The sequence below is a fragment of the Nerophis lumbriciformis genome, linkage group LG26 (assembly GCF_033978685.3).
Source record: "Nerophis lumbriciformis linkage group LG26, RoL_Nlum_v2.1, whole genome shotgun sequence".
In the NCBI taxonomy this organism is placed as follows: domain Eukaryota; kingdom Metazoa; phylum Chordata; class Actinopteri; order Syngnathiformes; family Syngnathidae; genus Nerophis; species Nerophis lumbriciformis.
Genome location: NC_084573.2, coordinates 20,679,605 through 20,703,660, shown reverse-complemented (window position 1 = coordinate 20,703,660; position 24,056 = coordinate 20,679,605). Strand labels below are relative to the sequence as shown.

The following is a 24,056-nucleotide window of genomic DNA, read 5'->3' as shown; positions in this document are numbered from 1 at the left end:
ATTGTGCGTGCTGCTGGTCCACTAATAGTACTAACCTTTAACAGTTAATTTTACTAATTTTCATTAATTACTAGTTTCTATGTAACTGTTTTTATATTGTTTTACTTTCTTTTTTATTCAAGAAAATGTTTTTAATTTATTTATCTTATTTTATTTTAGTAATTTAAAAAAAAAAAGGACCTAATCTTCACCATACTTGGTTGTCCAAATTAGGCATAATAATAATAATGTGTTAATTCCACGACTGTATATATCGGTTGATATCGGTATTGGTAATTAAAGAGTTGGACAATATCGGAATATCGGATATTGGCAAAAAGCCATTATCGGACATCCCTAATGAATATAAATCTTTTTGCATCATACTTATTTGTTTTTAATCAATTTTCATTAACTCTAAATATGATTTCAATAATACAGACGTTATAAAATAAGATAAACAAATCACATTTGACAACCACAAATAAATCAAAATGTGAAGTTTATTTAAAACGATATATGATCTAAAATTGTACATGTAAAATACCTGTATGTATATATAGAAAATAAATTTTGGGAAGAAAAAAAAATATCGGCATATATTCAAGTGAAATAATATTGGGTTTTGTATGTGTACTGCATTTAAGTTTCTTGAAAGTGATAAATGTTGTAAAAGGGTAAGTGACTCATATCTACAAGTCACACGTGTACTAATACACTGAAAGTCGACGTCATAAGAGGCCTGACGGCGACGTGATGACGTCGCCAGCGCAACGAGACGTGGCACGTTCACGTAAAGATGATGAGCCTTCCTCCTCTATGCCATTAACGCCTCTCATTCAGGAGGGAGCCAGGAGGACTACCTGCTGATAATACTTGTCTTTTGACAGGAGACATGGCGTCGAGTAATAGTTCCGGTGGCAAATGGGAGGTGGTGAAGAAGGGCAAGAAAAACAGCAGCTCAGTTGCTGCTAAAAACACAACCGTGAAAAAAATCAACTCCGGGAACAGAAAAGCTCTCGGGGAGTCAAACTACCCATCCAGACGTAAGTGAACACGGCCCTCGACAGCCCTGCCTTGGTTCCTTACACTTTTAATAATAAAACCGAGCTTTTAATCATGTATTTATTGCTATGCCTTCCTCTTAAAACAGCCTCAAATACATTTGACAATATAAGTAGCCAGCTGTTACAGAAGTTTGCGAGTGCTTATCAGTCGTTTGACAAGCTAGCTAGCTAGCATAGCATCTTGCGACACTTCCTAGCATGTTTGAAAGTGAACTGCTCAACCTAACATTCTTACATTCTTAATATTAGCCCACTAAGCGTATCATAATATTACTAACTCCCTATGCGGTGTTTCTTCATTGTCCGGTCGTTTAGCCGAGGTGTCAACAGAGGCAACGTCATCATTGTAAAGCATGCTAGCTCCCATGGAGTGGACACTAAAATACTGCATGTTAGGTCAAAAAACTTATTTAAGTAATATAATGCAACTTAATTCAGCACATATGTATTTTAAGAATGTTCTGGTTGAACAACATTGCGACAATATGTACAGTGAACATGAAGAAGATTAAACATGACATTTAAAAAAAAAAAATTTTTTCATGATGCTTTATAACAAACAATGCCCATGGAAACAACTCAATGAGAAACAAAATAAGAACAATCAACCACGGATGACAACGGGATTGAAAAATGCTATTAACAAAGATCTTCAGAGGCAGAACATAAGTAAACAAATATATAAGAACAAGCTAACTAGCATACTATGAACCTGTAGGAAATAATATTATAGTCATTCAGTAGACAGGAACAAAAATAACATGAGAGCAGCATGGGGCATCATTAACAACGGTACTAAGAAGGACTTCTCAGACGGTTACGTAAAAAAACGACAATATGAACAAAGTAGTTTAAACTACTTTGTAAATATTGGACCAATTCTGGAGGAATATATTCCACATGCCAGGTCAGTTAAGGATTTAAATGACACCATCCATCCATCCATCCATTTTCTACCGATTGTCCCTTTTGGGGTCGCGGGGGGTGCTGGAGCCTATCTCAGCTGCATACGGGCGGAAGGCGGGGTACACCCTGGACAAGTCGCCACCTCATCGCAGGGCCAACACAGATAGACAGACAACATCCACACTCACATTCACACACTAGGGCCCATTTAGTGTTGCCAATCAATGACACCATTGACCAAAAATTCTAACTCCATGTTCCTCACGGATTTGACAGAATAAGGAATAATCAAAATTGTGAATACTTGAGTATTCAAGACCCTCGACTGAATGTAATATAATTGATATGGAAAGGATTAAATGTTTAAGGATATTTCAGAATATCAGCAACCTATCATTTTAAACAGGCAAACTCTCAAACAAAATTAAAATAGCAGAAGTTGTACCGATTTATAAGACTGGAGACACACACACACACACACACACACACACACACACACACACACACATATATATATATATATATATATATATATATATATATATATATATATATATATATGGGAAAACCTTTTACCTTTTCTTGTTAATCTTTTTGTCTTGTGTTTTTGTATTTCTAGCAATAACACAATGGTGGGGTCTATTTTATGTTGATGGCCAAAGTGACTGAGTCCCAATCCTTTTGCCGATGATTCTGATCAATTTACTGCTATTCTAGTGTTTATTATTGGAAATTCCAAAACAAAGCACTTTCCACTAAAAATAGTCATAAAAAACTAAAATCCAATAGGCGCACACCCGAGTATAGCTACGAACATATAGAGTTTACACACCCACACAATTGTTCTTCTGTTATCCAGTATATCTTATCAGAAAATATATCGATAGAGTATTAAAAAACTAGCGTAGCAAGCAGTTACTTGTCATGCAGAAATAGTAAACATGCCTTGAATTGATCCGTGGATTCGTTATCACTTTATCTTTCAATCAATGATTTTGTTCAGTTCAGGACACATGTCGGTACTCATACGACAAGAATGAATAACAAAATAAAAGATGAAGCCTTACTTTGACACACATGTTCTCATTTAAATAGATGTTTACTAAAGTTATAGCTTAGAGGAACACAATAGCAAGATGGTGAATGATTTACAAGAAACAATGTTAAAGGTGAATATGGCTAGATTTACAACAAATGAAAATGTTGAATACATGTATTTTATATTTTTTATAATCATTAGACAAATGGCCAATCACTTTTGAACAATTAGTTGTCCAACCTGTGCCCCCAATCTTGCTCAAATTTTACAACTCTTGTCAGAATTTGGGGTTTGATAAAAGTGCCACCATGTGGTGTATTTGTCAGAAAAAATCATAGTAAGTGTGCATGTCTTGCCAAAGTTGCATTTTTTCCACTCATACACCTAATATAGATGATGTCATCCCCGCTCTCCACAAATAGACGATCAGGATGCAGTTATGGCATATTGATCATATTATAATACCAAGAATAAAGAAATGCTGAACACGCCTCTTAAAAAAATACATCAAATACCTCAGTTGATTTCTAACCATCACACTATTTAATTGCAAGTTAAAACTTGTCACTTTTAGTTGGCTAACTGATCTTTCCAACTTGTGTGGGTGTGTAATTGGTCTTGCATGAATTATGCCTCTTATGATGCCAATTCATTACACAAGGATTTGTAGCCTTGAAGGATAAGAACAGCACTGTGAGAGGAGGGAGGGGGGGTTGGGTGAATACAATATGTTCATCCCATAAATGGGAGGATTGTGGAGAAAATACAACAGTTGGATCTACAAGTTTGAAATCGACAACGCATTGGCGGCTGTGTCTGTAGAAGTCCAATCACAGCCTCGCCTTGTGTCCCTCAGTGCCCGTGAGGATGTCGGAGACGTTGTTTGAATCCCTGGAGAAGATCGGAAAGAAACAGAACAAAGAGCAGGTACCACCACCAGGTGAACCTCCTAACAAGAAGTCCTTTTCATTGAGTAAACCAGCCAAGAAGTCACCCAGCAGCAGCAGCAGCAGTCCAGCCACAAAGGCAACTCACAAAACATTAGAGGATGCCTTTAAAGCTGTGAGTACCATTTTTGTTTTTTCTTAAAAGTTGATGTTTGAAGGTACAAAAAAAGTAATTGCTTGGATAATTTTTGTTACGATGATGAATATAAAGGCCAAGTCATTAACATTTTTAACATTTTAATCTAATAAACTAGAGAACAAGCTGCTTGGAGGCAAAAAATCACATGCTGCATCCCCATTCCATATTTTGCATAAAGGCTCTTTGTTGGAAGTGTGGTCTTGATGTTTGCCACTGTTCTGCTCCCATCACCAGTTAGATATCAGCGACCTGAAGCAGCAGTTGGCCAACAGTCAGACCCTGTTCCCCAAAAATCCGTCGGTGTGGTTGAAGGACCTAGCCGGGTACCTCAATCTCAAATTGACTGCTCCTGAGACGGAGCCGACCCTCAGCAGCTATGCTCATGGTGGGTTCACACTGTTAGATGTGTCCTTGTGCATCAATATAGTCAAATATTACATGTACAATGATGTGCATATCATATTTAAAATCAGAGCACACTTAACATGGAGGAGAATGTTGTTTTAATTGCCAATGTGTCATAAGGCGAAATGGAAAAAAATTGTAAGTAAAAAAAATTAAATAAAAATACACATTGTTTTGTAATTACAAAACTCAAAACCAGTGAAGTTGGCACGTTGTGTAAATGGTAAATAAAAACAGAATACAATGATTTGCAAATCCTTTTCAACCTATATTCAATGGAATACACTGCAAAGACAAGATACTTAACGTTCAAACTGGAAAACTTTATTTTTTGCAAATATTACCTCATTTGGAATTTGATGCCTGCAACATGTTTAAAAAAAGCTGGCACAAGTGGCAAAAAAGACTGAGAAAGTTGAGGAATGCTCATCAAACACTTATTTGGAGCATCCCACACGTGAACAGGCTAATTGAGAACAGGTGGGTGCCATGATTAGTATAAAGTTAAAAAAGTTAAAGTTAAAGTACCAATGATTGTCACACACACACTAGGTGTGGCGAAATTATTCTGTGCATTTGACCCATCACCCTTGATCACCCCCTGGGAGGTGAGGGGAGCAGTGGGCAGCAGCGGTGGCCGCGCCCGGGAATCATTTTTGGTGATTTAACCCCCAATTCCAACCCTTGATACTGAGTGCCAAGCAGGGAGGTAATGGGTCCCATTTTTATAGTCTTTGGTATGACTCGGCCGGGGTTTGAACCCACAACCTACCGATCTCAGGGCGGACACTCTAACCACTAGGCCACTGAGTAGAGTAAAAGCAGCTTCCATGAAATGCTCAGTCATTCACAAACAAGGATGGCGCGTGGGTCACTACTTTGCGAACAAATGCGTGAGCAAATTGTCGAACAGTTTAAGAACAACATTTCTCAACGAGCTATTGCAAGGAATTTAGGGATTTCACCATCTACAGTAATATCATCAAAAGGTTCAGAGAATCTGGAGAAGTCCCGGCAAGGCAGATACCCTACATTGAATGCTTGTGAACTTCGATCCCTCAGGCGAGGCGGTACTGCATCAAAAACCGACATCAGTGTATAAGGGATATCACCACATGGGCTCAGGAACACTTCAGAAAACCACTGTCAGTAACTATAGTTCGTCGCTACATCTACATCATTTAACTTATAAGTGCAAGTTAAAACTCTACTATACAAAGGCAAAGCCATTTATCAACACCCAGAAACGCCGCCGGCTTCGCTGGGCCTGAGCTCATCTAAGATGGACTGATGCAAAGTGGAAAAGTGTTCTGTGGTCTGACGAGTCCACATTTCAAACTGTTTTTGGGAACTGTGGACGTCGTGTCCTAAGGACTGTTATAGGTGCAAAGTTCAAAAGCCAGCATCTGTGATGGTATGGGGGTGTAGTAGTGCCCAAGGTAGGGCTGGGCGATATGGCCCTTTATTAATATCTCTATATTTTTAGGCCATGTCACGGTACACGATATTTATCTCGATATTTTGCCTTAGCCTTGAATTAACACTTGATGCATATAATCACACCATATTTCAATAACTGTCGAATAAAAATCAGCTGCATAATATGAAATCAAATAGTGTATGTCCTTCGCTATGTGGTAGTTACTGCGGACGTTATCTCCTTCTGTTGACTATTTTCATACGGTGTAGATGTGGAAATGGATGCTTGGGCATTTTGTGGGTGTGGCACCGAACGGAGATGTTGACATGCGGAGTTTCAAGCACTCTTCATTCCCTCGCGGGTGACTTTTCAAATGATGCTACACGTTAGCAGTGCTGCTGCTTTTTGTAGCAACGCTTTTGCCGCATACTTGACATATTACGGTTGTCTGTTCAACATCTTTCCGCGTGAAGCCAAACTACCGGAAGACGATGGACCCCGTGCTGTTTTTCTTGGGAATTAATTCTTCCTTCATTTGTTACCAGATTTGCACCTTTTTTCTCGTATACCACTATCACCTCTCCGCTAGCATCACAGCTAACGTTACCATGTCTCTACCTCTCTGCTCGGCAAGAGCGTATGACGTTGCACGTGTGACAGTATCATGTATGTAAGAAGGTGCACTTGTTTTATGTCTCTGAGAAGCAGAGACAAGAAAGCGTGAGAAACACCTGAAGTGTAATGCCTGCAGCTAAAAGCAACTGCGTGAGAACGTATACCGTATTTTTCGGAGTATAAGTCGTACCGGAGTATAAGTCGCACCTGCTGAAAATGCATAGTAAAGAAGGAAAAAAACATATATAAGTCGCACTGGAGCCCGGCCAAACTATGAAAAAAACTGCGACTTATAGTCCGAAAAATACGGTACTCAAATATCACAATATAGTCATTTTCTATATTGCACAGAGACAAACCCCCGATATATCGAGTATATTCGATATATCGCCCAGCCCTAGCCCAAGGCATGGGTAACTTACACATCTGTGAAGGCACCATTAATGCTGAAAGGTACATACAGGTTTTGGAGCAACATGTTGCCATCCAAGCAATGTCTTTTTCTTTCATGGACGCCCCTGCTTATTTCAGCAAGACAATGCCAAGCCACATCGTAGTGAAAGAGTGCGGGTACTAGACTGGCCTGTCTGTAGTCCAGACCTGTCTCCCATTGAAAATGTGTGGCACATTATGAAGCGTAAAATATGACGAGACCCCGGACTGTTTAACAACTTAAGCTGTACATCAAGCAAGAATGGGAAAGGTCTCCTCAGTTCCCAAACGTTTACTTGGTGTTGTTAAAAGGAAAGCCCATGCAACACAGTGGTAAAAATGATAAAAATAGTGATTTTATATATATATTGTGATACATATCGTTATCGACTGATATGGGGAAAAAAATATTGTGATGATTCCCCCCCATATTGAATGAACCAATACGCCTTTATTCAGTTAACCACCACCACATATCCTACAGTCGCCGTCTGCGTGGTCTACAAAGTCAAATAACTGCCTGCATCTCTAACACTGCCAAAAAACTTTGCCGTTAAGAGCTGTGGATGTAGACAACCTCTCAATGTAGTTTTTAATAACTCCAGATGATTTGAAATATGAGTAGTCAGCAGCTTTATCTACGTCTGCTTACACTTTAAAATGTTTGTGCAACTCTGCTGTTGGTGTAAAACTTGTCATATTTGCTGTACTGTAGTTCACAATGAACTAACCATTGCTAATATTGCTGACTGAGCTTTTGCTCATGACCGCTATTGCAACAGTGATTCTGTGGCTGTGTTGTGCAATATCCTTGTCAATAAGTGACTATGAGGTGCAGGATCAGACCACCTGTTAATAACCACCACATGCATCATTTTTTTTAACATTTTTCAGATATGCATGCCTGTTTTACTACAGTAAAACATCCAGTATCACCTTGATTCAACTATAAAGTTTTTTTCTCCTCTGCAACCCTGCTAACAAACTACAATAACCTCCATAAGTATAGTATACAGTATACGTTGCACATGGGGATTTGCTGATCAGTTTCTGTCAGACTTACCATCAGTATTCTTGTTTTTGTCCAGACTACCCTTACTGTCTTTCTGGAAAGGAGCTCAAGACTGTGATCAAAGGCCTCATTGGGCGTTGCAGCGACATCCTGCCAGATTTCTTTGACCACTGTGTTTACACCATGCTTCGCGAGCTGGACAGGCAGTCAGGTAGGCAATGGGTATAATGGCCATGTGGACAGTAAATCTATACTGGTTTCCAAGCTGTACACTGACTTTTTTTTAAAGTATATCCAAATGTAATTCAATTCATCCCTTAAAAAGAGCTAATAAAATGGTTGCTGAAATGTAAGGGGCTTATTGTGAGGTAATGTATACAGTGGGACGCTGATTTACGGACTTAATTGGTTCTTGAACAGAGTTTATGAATAGAAGTTGTTTTTTTTTTCAGCAAATTTCTTAAAAAAACAATATGAATAATGGATTGCAGCCTCGACAAAAGTTCATATTTTAGTATGTTTGTACACTTCGAACACAATGTTAAGCGCTATACAATACTATATATTAAGCAAACATGACAAAGGGTGTATTGTATCAATTTTCTATTTATTAACAACATCAAAACAACTAACTGAACTGTCCTCATTTGAAGTTGCTCTGCCGACTTGCATACATACTTTCAATAACTTAGTTTGAAATCACAAAACTCCTTAACTTGGACAGCCAGCTCGCTATAATGATTAGGAATTAATAATGCAAATATTTACCTTGTCCTTTAATCAAGAGGTAGAGGGGATGAGAAAGTGTTGACTACTGTGAAGGTTTCAAAGCTACACATTGCTTGTCAAACGCTTTCTCTGGATTCATATTGAGCTAGCAAAACTTGAATAATGTTGTAAAAAGGCTAAACACACTTAAAAGGCACATAAAGTAGCACAGTAGCTAACAGCAACACTGTGCTGACTGAATGAGCAGTGAGCACCAGAGAGCAATCAGAGCCAACCCACAATTGCTGTGCTGCAAACATGAGTGGATTAAACGTTTGTACGCAGAGACCATTTTCGTACACCAAAGCATTTGTTTATCCGGTCTGTGGTTCCTAAGTCAAAAAATAGTTTATATATACTGTATTTACATACATACAAATAGTATCGTATGCAATATTACAACTAGGGAAGTATAAACAGGATTAATTATAAACTATGGTAAAACTCCTGACAGTTAGTATTACTGTTTTTTAATTAAAATTAATTGCAAATCTATGATTAATAATTGCACTTAAACTTACAGACCAGTGATGCTGTTCATTTCCTGGGCAAGCAAGCAAGCTATCACGCTAACGGATGGCGAGCTAGCTTAAATGCTAACATGAGTACAAGAGACAATGACTTCATTACCCATTACATTTAACATCCTCCAATCTAAACTTGTATAAGTTATTTAGTTGTGTACATTGAACTTACAGACTGTGCTCTTAGCAGAGTGATAGATCCATACTCTGAAGACTTACACAGAAGTGTCTACAAGAGAATGTGAACCAGCGTAACGTCACACAATCTGGATGTGCAACACTCCTTTTCCCTTTATCATTAAAAACAAAAATCTTAACCTGGGCAAATTAAAACCAAGGATAAACATTTAACACTCAAATAAAACATAATAGGGCTCTTAAGAACCATATTTAATGTTTCTTGTGCCAAAAAAATATAGTTTGTCTTTAAATGTATTTATTTTTGAGTGAAACTTGGTTAAAGTACTTCAGTGTGTGTATAAGTACTTTTTCAGCACCTTCAACAATATTGTGACAATAATAACTGGTCACAATAACGGGGATATTTTATTTTTATATTATTGCATCCCTATTTACGACTTGGTCAGTTTACTTAGCGTCATTAAAGAAAAATGTAATTATGCTAAAACACTGACTCATATAGAGGTACAAAAAATTGGACACTACACATAGAAAAGGTCCAGTAAATTCTCTATCATCTGGATCTGAGACTAACTTTTGTCATACAGCCTTGAATATCTACTGATCTGGGCTCAAGTGACATTACTGTCTAATCGCCACAATAAACCGCTGTTTCAATGTATTTCCAGGGGAGCCCCTACACGGATACAGGGTTTGCATCCAAGCGGTCCTGCAAGACAAACCCAAATTGGCAACCCAGAACTTGCCTGAGGTGAGTCAAATCAATCTTGTCCTGATTGTCACTGAAACGGGGCTCCTTTTAAGATAATGGGGATCACTGAAGCACCAAACAACTGTCTGGTGTAGCATGTATTGATTAAGAGAGGTAATCTTCTATTCAGGTCAACATGATAATGGATTTAAGCACTAAAAAGTTTTTCGGGTGCAACGAGTTGACAATAGTCGTGACAAAATCACTCGTTTTTTTTCCGGAGGGACTCGAGTCAGCGCGGTTAGTCCATCAACATCACAGGTGAAAATATGTAAAGTGTGGAATCTTTGGGTATGTAATAAAATTATGGAATTACAACAAAAACATGACACAATGCTTTGTCAACAATTATTGGATATAAGATGTGTAGTGAATTATATTCACCGTATTTTTCGGACTATAAGTCGCAGTTTTTTTCATAGTTTGGCCGGGAGTGCGACTTATACTCAGGAGGGACTTATGTGTGAAATTATTAACACATTACCGTAAAATATCAAATAATATTATTTAGCTCATTCACGTAAGAGACTAGACGTATAAGATTTCATGGGATTTAGCGATTAGGAGTGACAGATTGTTTGGTAAACGTGTAGCATGTTCTATATGTTATAGTTATTTGAATGACTCTTACCATAATATGTTACGTTAACATACCAGGCACGTTCTCAGTTGGTTATTTATGCCTCATATAACGTACACTTATTCAGCCTGTTGTTTACTATTCTTTATTTATTTTAAATTGCCTTTCAAATGTCTATTCTTGGTGTTGGGTTTTATCAAATAAATTTCCCCAAAAAATGCGACTTATACTCCAGTGCGACTTAAATGTGTTTTTCCCTCTTTATTATGCATTTTCGGCCGGTGCGACTTATACCCTGGAGCGACTTATAGTCCGAAAAATACGGTGTATATAGCGCTTTTCTCTAGTGACTCAAAGCACTTTACATTGTGAAACCCAATATCTAAGTTACATTTTCAAACCAGTGTGGGTGGCACTGGGAGCAGGTGAGTAAAGTGTCTTGCCCAAGGACACAACGGCAGTGACTAGGTTGGCTGAAGCAGGGATCAAACCTGGAACCCTCAAGTTGCTGGCACGGCCACTCTACCAACCGAGCTATACCCCACAAGATCTCTCTGTCACCTGCAACCATGTACATGGGAAATTTAAATGAGGATGCGAAGAACAAATATCGAGTAAAGATACCTCTGACAGCAAGTAAAAAAAACAATACCAAGAAAAGGGGGCAAGGAGGACATGCCTACACAAGACCAATGGGTTCTGACTGAGAAAATTCATTCTTAGGAAATTCTGATGCACATTTTTTAATATAGATAGCAAGCGTGTCCGCCCTGAGATTGGTAGGTTGTGAGTTCAAACCCCGGCCGAGTCATACCAAAGACTATAAAAATGGGACCCATTACCTCCCTGCTTGGCACTCAGCATCAAGGGATGGAATTGGGGATAAATTACCAAAAATAATTCCCGGGTGTGGCCAGCGCTGCTGCCCACTGCGCCCCTCACCTCCCAGGAGGTGATCAAGGGTGATGGGTCAAATGCAGAGAATAATTTCGCCACACCTAGTGTGTGTGTGACAATCATTGGTACTTTAACTTTTTAACTTTAAATTACTACTCCCATGCCAGCGCTAGTCTCATTTTTTGTATGTTTTTGTTCTGTATTGTTTTTTTGTGCCAAAAAATGAGCAATAAAACTAAACTGACAAAAACTATTTTTGTTAGTTGCAGCTCTCATAAACAGTTTGCTCCTTCCTTTTTAGTATTTGGAGTCGCTGCGGTCTGTTCAGACTCATCCTGTCAAGTGTTTGACCATCATGTGGGCTCTGGGCCAAGCTGGATTTTATGACTTAAGTCAGGGACTAAGAGGTAAGGCACTCTCACACACGCAAAAGCACTTTTATTTATCAGTTGTACAGTACTGTTGTCTGACTTCCCTGTGTCCCACTTAAGCAATAATATGCTGAAATAAGACAAGGTTGCAGGTTATTGAAGCAAAAGTGCACCGTCACTCAGCCTAGGGCTCTGTATGGCTCAATATTCTTGGCCGGTTACAAAACAATTGCCTATTGCTCTCATTTTCTGAGACAACTCGCTACAAATGTACAAAATGGATACATATAACAGCTGTTCTAGTTAAACCCCCAGCAGGCCCCCATATGACCAGTAAGAAAATGTTTGACTTAAATAGTAACAAGATTGTTTTTGAACAGAACATGGTGAGATGGGAGTACTGTACCTCCTCTCTCACATTCTGTCTTGCACTTACAAGTCTTGTTTCAGCCTGGAGGCTGCACTGAGGGTACTTTTATTTGTTTCAGTGTGGCTTGGTATCATGCTTCCTGTGCTGGGAGTGAAGTCGCTGTCTTCATATGCCATTGCCTACCTGGAGAGGCTGCTCCTGTAAGTGCTTGGCTACTGCCTGGAGTTTTCTAACCTTTATTGAGCCATGGCACATATTTTACAGTGACAAAATTCTCACGGCAAACCACCAAACAGAAATGTCACAATGTGACTTATTCTGTTTTATGACTGACAAAATGTTGATACACAGGTAATTATTAAGTTAAAGTACCAAACGATTGTCACACACAAATTATGTACCTTTTTACTGCAGGTGTCGGCAACCTTTACCATAAAAAAAGCCGTTAGAAATAGTCTAGAGCTGCAAAACATCACAGTTTATAGACCAAGTTTTCTGTCTGTTAAATGTTAATTTTTTGTTTGCTACTTCCTCGACACACAATATCAAACATACTGGTAAGCCAGCCCTGTTATCAGTGAAGTAAAAGTTACCTGTTATATGGAGAATTAAATTCTCTATTTTGTGACTTGTCTTTTTTGGTATGTACCGGTAAACATTGTTAGCTTACTGCTTAGCTTACTTGCCTTCCTCAAGCTTATGTAATCATGTAGGCACTAGTCAGGGCTCAACCTGCACACACATAAAGCCTCACAGTCGGAACTTGTATATATGTTTTTAAATTCTTAGTTTGAATTATATAATAATTTTTGGACCAATTACCGGGTAAGTGAAATTGGAGAAAATCCCGCATCACATTTGATGTCCTTAATGACACACTGTTTGGAAATCAGTGGTCTAGACTAGGACAATGCAATGAAATGATGGTTATGTTTAGAGGTGTTCCCTATATAGCATTTTCACCCTGATACAATAGCGATATTGCAGCTGTGAGTGTTGGCCAATACTAATATTAATCCGATAAGTAATCAATGAGAATCATACTACGATGTACATACTTTTTATTTCTAGTGTGGGAAGTTCAAAAAAGTTTAATCAAGTAAAATTATTCAGAGCAATTGTAGATATGAAAACACTAATCCCATGACGGCTTTTGGCTTTTCAAGTGGAATGTCAATTTGTGTTTTGGTACCTAGTGGTCACAATAATTAATTAAATTAAGTTCATGACGCAGGACACCTTTGTAAGTGGATACTTTCTAATAAACTCCTGCGTTGGACACTTTCTGTCTGGAGGTAATATGCAACTGTAATTGTTTATGTTGACAGATGTCATGCTATAGACTCCAATATCAGTTAATTAAGTTAATTAAGGACATTTATTAAGTGTCTAGCTGTTGTGTTGCGGCTAGCTCCTGGTAACCTATAGGCTACCATATTTACCTTTTTATAAGGAAATATCACACTTGTGGGTTTTGGGAGGACATTTAGATGTTAACTGGCTGTCGAGCTTTGCACAGAACACGCTGTAGGACTGCTTGTATCAGAGCGCTTGTATTAGAGATTTAAAATACACCCCTTTGTAGATTATAACCGAAAATTTAGTGTTTTATCAATATATGCTTTCTGTCTTTTCTCAGCCTACATGCAAATTTGACCAAGGGATTTGGCATCATGGGTCCTAAAGAGTTCTTTCCCTTACTTGATTTTGCTTATATGCCCAAGAATGCCCTGTCATCAAGGTAAATGTCAGCTAATGCATGCAAAATGCAGAAGTCATTACACTATCCTTCCTCTTAGATTCTCTTGTATATATATTTTTTTCGATTGTGTGTGTGTACAGTCTACAGGAGCAGCTGAGACGCCTGTACCCTCGACTAAAGGCCTTAGCGTTCGGAGCCAAACCTGAGAGCACCTTGCACACGTACTTGCCTTCGTTCTTGTCCAGAGCCACGCCACACTGTCCAGAAGACATGAAGAAAGAGGTAATGTGTCACTCAATCTGGGCTACAGTGCACATATTAACATTCCTCACACTTCTTTTGTGTCTTGCAGTTGCTCGGCAGTATGACAGAGTGTCTGTGTGTAGATGTACAGAGTTTGGGAGTATGGAGGCAGCTTTATACAAAACACTTAGCCCAATCTAGGTAAGTTACATACTTGTGCAACATTCAATATTTTCTGTTTGAGAAAGGGGGATTAACACTCACATCTTGTTCTCGTCAGTCTGCTGCTGAATCATTTATTGAGCTGCTGGAAGACTCTGTCACCAAAGGTATGATGCTGTTGTCAGGCTCATGTTTACACAACTTATCCGCTCACGCATCCTTTTGTTTTTCAGCTGAGGAAGAACCTTCAAGAAACTATTCAGTCTTTCAAAGTGACCAATGATGAAATGAGAGAAAAAAACCAATCTCAGGACCTTCACGAATGCAATAACCTGTGTCAGGTAGGTCACACATTCAACTAAAATTACCGTAGGTTATTTGTTAATCATTAAGTATTGCAAATCGGCAAGATTGTAGGCATTTGTCGCGCTTTGCACGCATTTTGACCCTTACTTACACATGTAGGCTTGTGTGTGCTTCAGATACTTTTTTTTTTCTCCCATCGTTCACAATCATTATGAGAGACACGATGATGGAGGTTTTTTTAATTATTTTTTTGCATTCCAAATGTTAAATAAATGCTATCAAAAGTCAGTTTACAATGGAGCTTATGGGAGCCACGTAATCCCTCCTACAAAGCCCTTTTAAAAAAACATCCGAACACCTATTAGGGTTTTGTATACATGATGTAAGTATATATGTTATGTAGAAACGGGCACGTTTATAATAACATTTATTATTCATGTATTTTGCTCATTTTAAGCATACGCAGAGCATTGATTTAAAAAAACACATCACTTTTGCTTTTTGTTATTTTTCCATCACTGATTATTACTCACTGCAGACTTAATGAGAGCCAACAAACATAATAAAACATCACTTACTGTACATTGTCTGCCGTCATTAGGATGCCGACTGCAGGGATGTTCATATATTCCCATTTAGATGAAGAATGTCTCATCATGCTCACAAAGAAACGGGGTGGGGGGACCAAGTGTCTTTTTGTGTCTTTCTCGCCATTTTCGGGTCTTAAATGGCTGTCAAAGTGTACCAAATTGTTGAAATACCTACACAGACTTCTTCTGTCCAGGTCAGATGCATGATTTATGATTTGTAATAATTTTACAGTGAGCAAGGAAGCAGCTGGCCACTTGAAACATCGGCACACAGGGTAGTGATCACGGCATCGCTATAGTTTGTCTGCGTTAGCGCTAAAAATAACAATATCAATAATGCTTGGTTAATATTTAAGTCTCAAATTGTAAATGGTGTATTGTTGGCGGTTTTTGGTTGTTTGTTTATTGGTTTTTATGGGTGAAATAGTGGAGCTCCTATTGGCTTCGCTGTTAGTGGACTTTTATTAACGTTTATTTAATATTTAAAAATGCATTAAAAACAACAACAACCTTGTCATGTCTTAATGGTTGTGAACAATATGCAACATTAAAAGAAAGTGCAGTTCCCCCTCTCAATTGTCTTGAGCAAACATAAACACAAGATCACATTAACAGTGAGTCATACACACATAAATGTTAACATTTTCCAGTGAAAAAAATGTTTACATAGCATCTACAAACAACTAATATGATTTAAAATGTACAAATAGTTAAAAAAACATCAAATATTAGAGTCAAACCTTAATAAGACATAATATACTTGAGTCAAACTATTTAGGTATACAAATTTAAAGAAAAAGATATTGGAATTTTGCTTCTAAATGTTGAAAAGAGCTCTGGGCGCTTTGCCGTCAACATGGACTTATGAGGATTTATTTTGGGTAAAGAGCAGAGCAAAGAGCATGACATAACGATAGTCGAGGTCTCATACTTTTAACACATTTATATCACTACTGTCACCCCAGCTTTACATGTCTATTTTTAGATGTTTTAAATTAATAAATAAGGCTATACTTAGACTTTAAAGTCGCACTTTTCCGGTTCTTATAGCGCCGCCATGTTGAAAATAGTTTTTCAGAGTGATCTCATTGGAGACCGAGCAGCCACTCAGAGCGTATATTTGTCCAGTTCTCTAATTGGTTGCCTTTTTGACACAAATAGTATGGTGTGTCCCAACCTGTGCGGGCGCACAGCAGAAACTTGAGCGAGTGTAGAAAAAAAGTTGAATGCGCAGAGGGGTGAAGTTCAGAGAGCGGAAGAGAAGGGGCGACAGAGTGCCATGGTCTGACTGCAGACAGCAGTAATTATTGAGCGTTAATAAAATAAAAGCAAACATGCAAACACTTTTATTGTGCACAATTATATTTGCTCAAACATAAAATATTTTTGCTTGGGTTTAATTTATTTTCAAAATATGTCTGTGCTTGCAAAGTATATTTTTCTTTCTTCACAATCTACCTTTGCAACCTCAAAATTAAGACACAAATATAACACCGTACCGCATGGAACGAAAATCTACCACCACCAACAGGCTGCGTGTGGGAGAAAGCACATGCCCAGAGACAACCTGTTTTGAAAATAAATAAATAAATTTCGCCCTATAATTGGTGGGTACAGCTTAAAAAACAGGAGTGTTCTATAGCCTGGAAATGACTATGTGTATATATACTGAAGCCTGGTACTTTGACATTGGAACCAGAAGCCGGGCGGCCCTGGCTGCGTAGTACTCCAATGTCTTCAAGGTTGGCAGGTCAGGTATTCATTTAGACATAATTCAATGTGCTGTATTTGGAAGGAATCGTGACTTTTGCCATGTTCTTTCAGAGTATCCAAGTAAAGATGCGGGGACGTGGTTTCCCTTGGTCCAAGCTGCTTATGGTCCTGCTGGTGTTTGTCGCCGGTTTCATCGCTCACGACGTCCGATCTCACGGCTCCTTCAGCGGTCCGTTCACTCTGTTTACCTTCAAGCGCTGAGTGTACTTGTCATGTGGGCCTTTATTTAACCTTTTGGATATTTTGCAGACTCAGTCACAGCCAAACATCTCCATAGCTCAGGTGTGACGTCTGTGTCTCAGCAGGCTTGGAGTAGAGTCACAGTCTACTCTAAACAGGGCATCAGGTACCAGGAAGTCCATCTATGGACTTGATTTCTGCTTCAATTCTAATGAAGCCAGCTAATTTTAACACATGGTTTCTATTTTGTCTTTAGTTGGTTGGAGACAAACACTCCTTATTATTACTCTGAGGGTGTACGAGTTTTGGGACCAGTGTTTAAACAAGGTCTGGAGAAGACCCAAACTGCAGCTGTCGTCATCTCTGAGAGAACTACTCAGGGCGTCCTGTGGGTCAAAGAAAACTTGCCACTGCTCATAGAATGGGTGAGATCTCGTCAACAATCATTCGAATTACAGAACACATTCCATTGCACCCCGCCTTCCGCCCGATTGTAGCTGAGATAGGCTCCAGCGCCCCCCGCGACCCCAAAGGGGAATAAGAGGTAGAAAATGGATGGATGGATGGATTCCATTGCATATTTAAGGTCCTTTGTACTATTTCTCAACAATTTGAAATTAGTGTTGCCCTAAATTTATAGCCTTGATGCTGGAATTTTTTTTATCGGACACAAAAAAACCTATACTCTATCAACACCAGTGTTTCTTAACCATAGTACCGGTACCCATTGTTGGGCAGCGAGCGCCCCTTTATAGGGCTGCCAAAAATATGTTTCTCAGCTGTGGTCCCTATGAGCTGCAGCGGTATTCAGTTGTAATACACTTTTCAACCACTTGTGGCAGTAATGATAATCTGAAACAGAAGAAGTCTGAATCTAAAGTCATGGAGAACGTAAGCGCACAAATTATGACTTAACTGGGGAAGCTGTATTTAATTGTCTTGAAAATGTATTTAGGATTTATTATTTTTATTACCGTATATTTTATGCTTTTGTCTATTTATTTTTTAAGCATTCACTTTTTACAGTTATTCTTATGCAGTATGTTTGGTCAGTTTTTTTTTTTTAATCAGCCTGACCTAAGCTTAAGGTTTATGTGTTAAATAAATAATCATCATTGTGATTGACACATGGTTTGATATCATTTGACAAGGTTTAATGTGTTAAAATATAATTAGTTTAGATTTAAGTATTGAATATGATTTAAAGTTTCACTAATTCAGTGTTAATATTTCAGTGACCCCTCTGTAGTGGAAAAGTAGGGCCCCAAGATCAAAATGGTTAACGCCTGATCCACACAATTTAAAGAAGAACAATAGCTTCTTCAATACAATATTGACATTTATAGAAAACCATAGTAATACCAAAAAAATATTTGTGCCCCAAAAAGAGAAGGAATAAGCAAAGCTTTTAGGTACTGCCAATCCCTCAGCTATAATAATCTGATTCTTGAGCAGTACAATACAAAATATCTCACCTCATCAGTGTATTATTACAAGATACATATATCTAATTACACCCACATGTACTCACAGTAACAAACCCACTCATTTAGTCAAATGTAATTTGCATAAATACATCACACCTTTAATATGTTATGTTTTTGTTGTGCCTTTAAAAAACATTATTTATTTTTTTAAATTATGTTACTGCTGTTTTAATACCTTGATTCCACTGGCTCATCCCACACACTTCTAAGAGTCGTATTAACACAAGGCTGCTTTAAATTCAATTGCCCTCTCAAAAAAATATATTTTCCATCTCTATCTTTGAACATGTTTTTGATATTTTGTAGGAGTATATTATTTCAAGTTAAATTTCATGGAATTCACACATTTTATTATTTGCAATTTTACAAATGGTACATTTGTGTGTTCCTAATAGCCAACATTGGGTATTATTTTTAGTGCTTTTTTTTGTAATGTGCATAACTTTTGTAAATTTAGTTAAACAGTTGAATTGAACTTAAAGTGATTTTATTACGCCTTAGTGGGAACACAATGATGTGTCTGTCTGTCGCTTTAATGCTAAAGAGCTTCACGTGTGAACATTAGACAGTCCATATTGCATAAACTGATAAACTGCATGTGCCAGTGCCTATATGCGCTACAATATTGTTTATTTCCAGGTGAAGACACACACTCCTGACAGTGTATTCCAGGCATTGGCTTATCTGAAGGAGCTGCTTATCTTCATCCACCGAAACTACATCGCGCCCACATTGGCGTTCCTCTTTGACCTGTTTGAACGAGCGTGGACCAACCTTCAGGACTCATGCGAGTCAGTGCCTTTTTTTTCTGATCTTCTAATGCTTACCAAGTACAACCCACTCACGTTTTGACATATCTTGTGTACATCTTTTATCGTCTGCTCTAGCTATTGTCCAGAAGAGGGCAGCGACGACATTAGCGACTCTCAGTCAGAGGGTTCAACATCGAGGCAGAGCAGGGATACGCTAGAAAGCCGCTGCTAAAGAAGCAACAAGACAGAGTAGAATGTTGTGAAAAGTCGTTCACCCATTTTGGGTTACTTGGAGTCTGCGAGGAGTGTGTTACGGTGCAGTTTTTGTGCACCTGACAAGTTGAGACTTTTGTCAATTCTTGTCACACAACCATCATGGCTGATAGTTATGTGACTGAAGGACAGTGGACGTCACAAGTCTTCTCATGGCACAGATAAGCTTGAACTTTCACCTCATTTTATAAAAACACTAGCTTGGTAGATAAACAAGTTCTGGATTTATTTAAAGATCACAACCTAAAAGACATTGAGGGTATGAAGAGAGAGTTGTTGACGTTCAAAGTTGTAAATAAATTCCATCCGTTTTTAAAAAATTGAGCAAGTCCATTGGTTTCATTTACTCTTATATAGAATTTCCACCTGTGCATTTACAGTTGAACCTCTATTTACAAACTCGATTAGTTCTTAAACAGGGTTCGTAAGTCAAAAAGTTTGTATAATAAAGCAAATTTCTCCTTAAACAATCTGAATATGAACAATGGGTTTCAGCCTCAACAAAAGTCCTTATTTCAGTGAAGGTTTGTACACTTTGGACACAATATAAAGTGCTATGCAGTACTGTACATCAACGTTCTCTTTATTAACCAGCCAAAACTAAGACAAACTGCTGTCTTTGTATGTGCTGCTCTGCAAAGAAGTCCCTTAGGTGCCCTCACAAATGGTCAGAAATCACACAAATCAATAACTTTAACAACCATATTGCTACAATAATAAACATGTATGTATGTAAATACACTTTAGCGTCAAAAGGGGGAGTTGACAAGAAATGAGCAGACAGACAAAGGAGGGAGGGATCGGCGTTGTGTGTTCATGCGCCCTGGAAAAAGGAGTAGCTCTTAGCTGTGAAATAAGTGTTTTGGCATTCTTTTCAAGAAAAGTCTGGTCTGATCACAATTAAAACTCTCGAGTTACAAGGCCTGCTTTGAAAATTCTTCCATACATCTACCGGTAAGCGCAATTATTGTGCTTCTTGCAAATTGTCTTTATCTACAGCGATACTATCCATCTTTCCACGCTTATCGGTTGTCTTTTTGGGACTCAAGTTGTCAAAATATACAAAAGGTGAAAAAACACCGAAGGCACACGCTGAAGCGCTGAGAAGTGACCAGCAGTGTCCTGCGCAGCAAGTGATGTGGAGGGTGGCGCCTCTCCAAAAATGATGCGCCCTGCTTTTTGGCTGCAAGCGACACACAAAATAAATGACTGACTAAAGCGTTGGTACACAGAGACGTGCTCCGCACAAGGCATATTTGGCTAAAAGTTCACAAATAGAGGGGGTTCGTTAATCGAGGTTCCACAATAAAGTGTGCTGCATAAAACCCTATTACGATTTAATGAGTCAATTGTGTTTTTGTCTTTTTTTTGCAGTGGGGAAATAACTGTTTCATGTCTGCAAGGACACGTTTTGTCCTTCACCAACTCTACGTGGCAGCTGCTCCAACATACGACCTCTGCCATCAAGACGTGGGCTCAGGAGCTCTTGACACAAGCGTAATGCACGACAATCACATTTTGCACACGGTCAAAAAAATCCCACCAATCCAGTCTGAGCTTGCTTCACAATGCATCTGCTCCCCTCTGATTAAACTGATTGGACTGTAGGGTCAAACGATGAACATACTGTAAGAGGACCCTTCTGTATTATAGGTTGGCTACATTTTGATTAATTAGCTGAGTGTTATAAAAGTTTTTTTTCTACCAATTTGTTTTTTCACACAGTAAGTTTATTCTTTCTCTGAGTTTTCTACTGTAAAAGTCAGCTTTTGGGTAAAAAAAAAGTCTGTAGGCTTTAAAAAATGATTTATAAATATATTTTTTTAAATTAAATGTACCCGGGAAGTGATGTATGAAAACTTAAAAGTGCAGGAAAACGACCAAAAGTGTGTTGTAGACTTCTAGAAAGTTGGACCCCAATGTGTGTTTAATGTGCTTGACTTTTAAAGCTATCAATATTAGGTAAAGTTAACTGCGTAGTGTTAACAGTTCTAAAACATCCTTCCCAAGATAATAACACGGTGTTGGAGGGAAACGTTGTCGCATTAATCCAGACGATCCTCCTGCTGACTCTTTACAGATTTCAATCTGCCCCCCCACCCCCCACCCCCCCTTCCTTCACTGCCATCAGGAAGCGAATGGCAGCACTACAGTAATTTATGTTGAATTATTTCTACTGTGTGTCTCAGTAGGTTGGTAAAGTAAGGCCGGACAGTATCAAACATATCACACCAGCTGATTCCTCAGATGTTTGGATGACATGTCTTATCTAAATAAATGATTTATAATTAAAACTGTTGCAGTGACGTATCTGTATTTCACAGCTTTGTGATGTAATTCATACAACCTGCACATTGCGGTATCCAGTATTGGTGTATTTTTTTAAGTTCTTGAACGATACACAAGACCCCAGCTAGGTGGCATCACTGCTCAAATGAATCATCAGGCTCAACCAGCAAATGTGACCAAGTGTATGTAAGTATATGATGAGGCATAAAGGTGGGACATGAGAACACAATAAGCAAGTCTTCAGCTCAGTGGCATGGTGTTTTTTAATGGATAAATATCAGGTTTGCAATTGTATTCATAATGGGGGGCCTAAGAAAATGTATTTGTCCAAGGAGAAGGGGCCATGACAAAAGAATTGAGAAACACTGCTGGGCTAAATGGTTGAAAGATTTCCATGTGTACAAAGAGGGTTACATTTTTGAATGTGCTCAAGCCCTCGAACATGGTTTTATTTTTAAAGAAGACAAATAGGTCAAGGGAGTCAAGCGGTAGAAAACGGATAGCTGATTGAAAGGGTTGAATTTGATATTACACACAATTGCTTTCTAAAGCAAAATTGTAGTTCAGACATTTTAGCATACATGGACCTACATCAGGGGTGTCCAAACTTCTGGCTGGGGGGCTGCATTGGGCTAAAAAAAATTGGCCCATATACCTGTATACATATATGTGTGTGGGTGTGTGTATATATATATATATATATATATATATATATATATTAGAGATGCGCGGTTTGCGGGCACAACCGCGGATTATCCGCGGATCGGGCGGATGAAATTTAAAAAAATTTGATTTTATCCGCGGGTCGGGTCGGGTCGGGTGGTTAAAAAAAAATTAGATTTTAAATAGATTCAGGCGGGTGGCAGTTAAACCAATTCGGAAATATATATACATAGTTAAATGTTGTTACCCACATACGAAAAACGAGCAGGCACCTGCTGCATATGCCACAACAGAAGAAAAAAAAAAAAAGAGATGGGACACCTTTACGGAGCGGAGAAGTGACGCCTCGCCGGGGTCCGGGACCGAGGCCCCCTCCCCCGAGAGGGCCCCACCGGGAGCCGTAGCTGAGGCGATCCGCGAGAAGGGCCCGACACACGTCCAGGGTCACCACCGCGCCCACCGCACCGACACCCCGCCTCTTCCGCCTTCGCCGCGGCCGGCGTCACGCGCAGCAGGTAAGCAGCTTACCTGCCCGCCACCCCCGTGGCCGGGGGCTCGTAACAGGGGTCACTCCGCGCGCTCCGCCCGCGCAGCTTACCTGCCCGCCACCCCCCTTGCCGGGGGCGCGTAACAGGGGTCACTCCGCGCGCAGTGCGCTCACGAAAGGGGTGGGGCTCACCCTGGTTGATATAGACAGCAGCTAGGACGGTGGCCATGGAAGTTGGAACCCGCTAAGGAGTGTGTAACAACCCACCTGCCGAATCAACTAGCCCTGAAAATGGATGGCGCTGGAGCGTCGGGCCCATATACCCGGCCGTCGCCTGCAGCGAGATGCGCTTGGAGGTGCGCTCAGCGCGGCTCCCATATGATTGCGCACTGGTGTGCGTCTGGGTCGTGACAGCGTGGCACGCGAATGTCTGTGCTGCATTGGATCAGTCTCCTTTCTTTAACAGGCAAAAGCTTTATAACCTCACTAATGCCTTGCATCGTCTATATTAGATATATAACAACGGGCGGATGCGGGCGGATGCGGTTCTGATCAAATGTTAGATCGGGTGGATTGCGGATGGTTGACGACTTTCTGATGCGGTTGCGGATGAAATAATTGCCTATCCGCGCATCTCTAATATATATATATATATAAAGAAGGTAAATAAAGTGGTCCTTGTGTAAACTGGAGCCTCCGTGTTTGTTATTTTGTAGTTTCATACAGTATAGGCGACATTTATAAATCCTCGGTTACACTTTTTTAAATAGATTCAATCTTGCACGT

The 24,056-nt window shown here is 39.2% G+C and overlaps 1 protein-coding gene across 2 annotated transcripts; it reads left to right on the top strand.

The window, feature by feature from the left end:
• The first annotated feature begins 738 nt into the window (after positions 1-738).
• tmem214 (transmembrane protein 214) lies at positions 739-22,125 on the top strand. Of its 2 annotated transcripts, none has more exons than XM_061987219.2 (17): positions 739-1,025; positions 3,848-4,053; positions 4,312-4,462; positions 8,038-8,172; positions 10,063-10,145; positions 11,924-12,029; positions 12,482-12,563; positions 14,003-14,104; positions 14,206-14,347; positions 14,418-14,509; positions 14,589-14,637; positions 14,704-14,811; positions 17,191-17,308; positions 17,389-17,485; positions 17,576-17,744; positions 19,446-19,597; positions 19,694-20,152. In XM_061987219.2, the coding sequence occupies exons 1-17, from the start codon at positions 875-877 to the stop codon at positions 19,788-19,790; spliced, it is 2,040 nt and encodes a 679-aa protein (XP_061843203.2). In that variant the 5' UTR covers positions 739-874; the 3' UTR covers positions 19,791-20,152. The 2 variants fall into 2 exon arrangements, with proteins under 2 accessions (XP_061843203.2, XP_061843202.2); XM_061987218.2 differs by lacking the exon at positions 19,694-20,152 and adding an exon at positions 21,206-22,125 and having other exon boundaries at positions 740-1,025.
• The last annotated feature ends 1,931 nt before the right edge of the window (positions 22,126-24,056 follow it).

What these genes read in the sequence shown, in the direction of transcription:
- tmem214 (XM_061987218.2), top strand. Translation starts at nt 875, where the DNA reads ATGGCGTCGAGTAATAGTTCCGGTGGCAAATGGGAGGTGGTGAAGAAG. An exon ending in CCTCAGCAGCTATGCTCATG is followed by an intron (nt 4,463 to 8,037) that starts GTGGGTTCACAC and finishes GTTTTTGTCCAG; the next exon opens with ACTACCCTTACTGTCTTTCT. An exon ending in CAACCCAGAACTTGCCTGAG is followed by an intron (nt 10,146 to 11,923) that starts GTGAGTCAAATC and finishes CTTCCTTTTTAG; the next exon opens with TATTTGGAGTCGCTGCGGTC.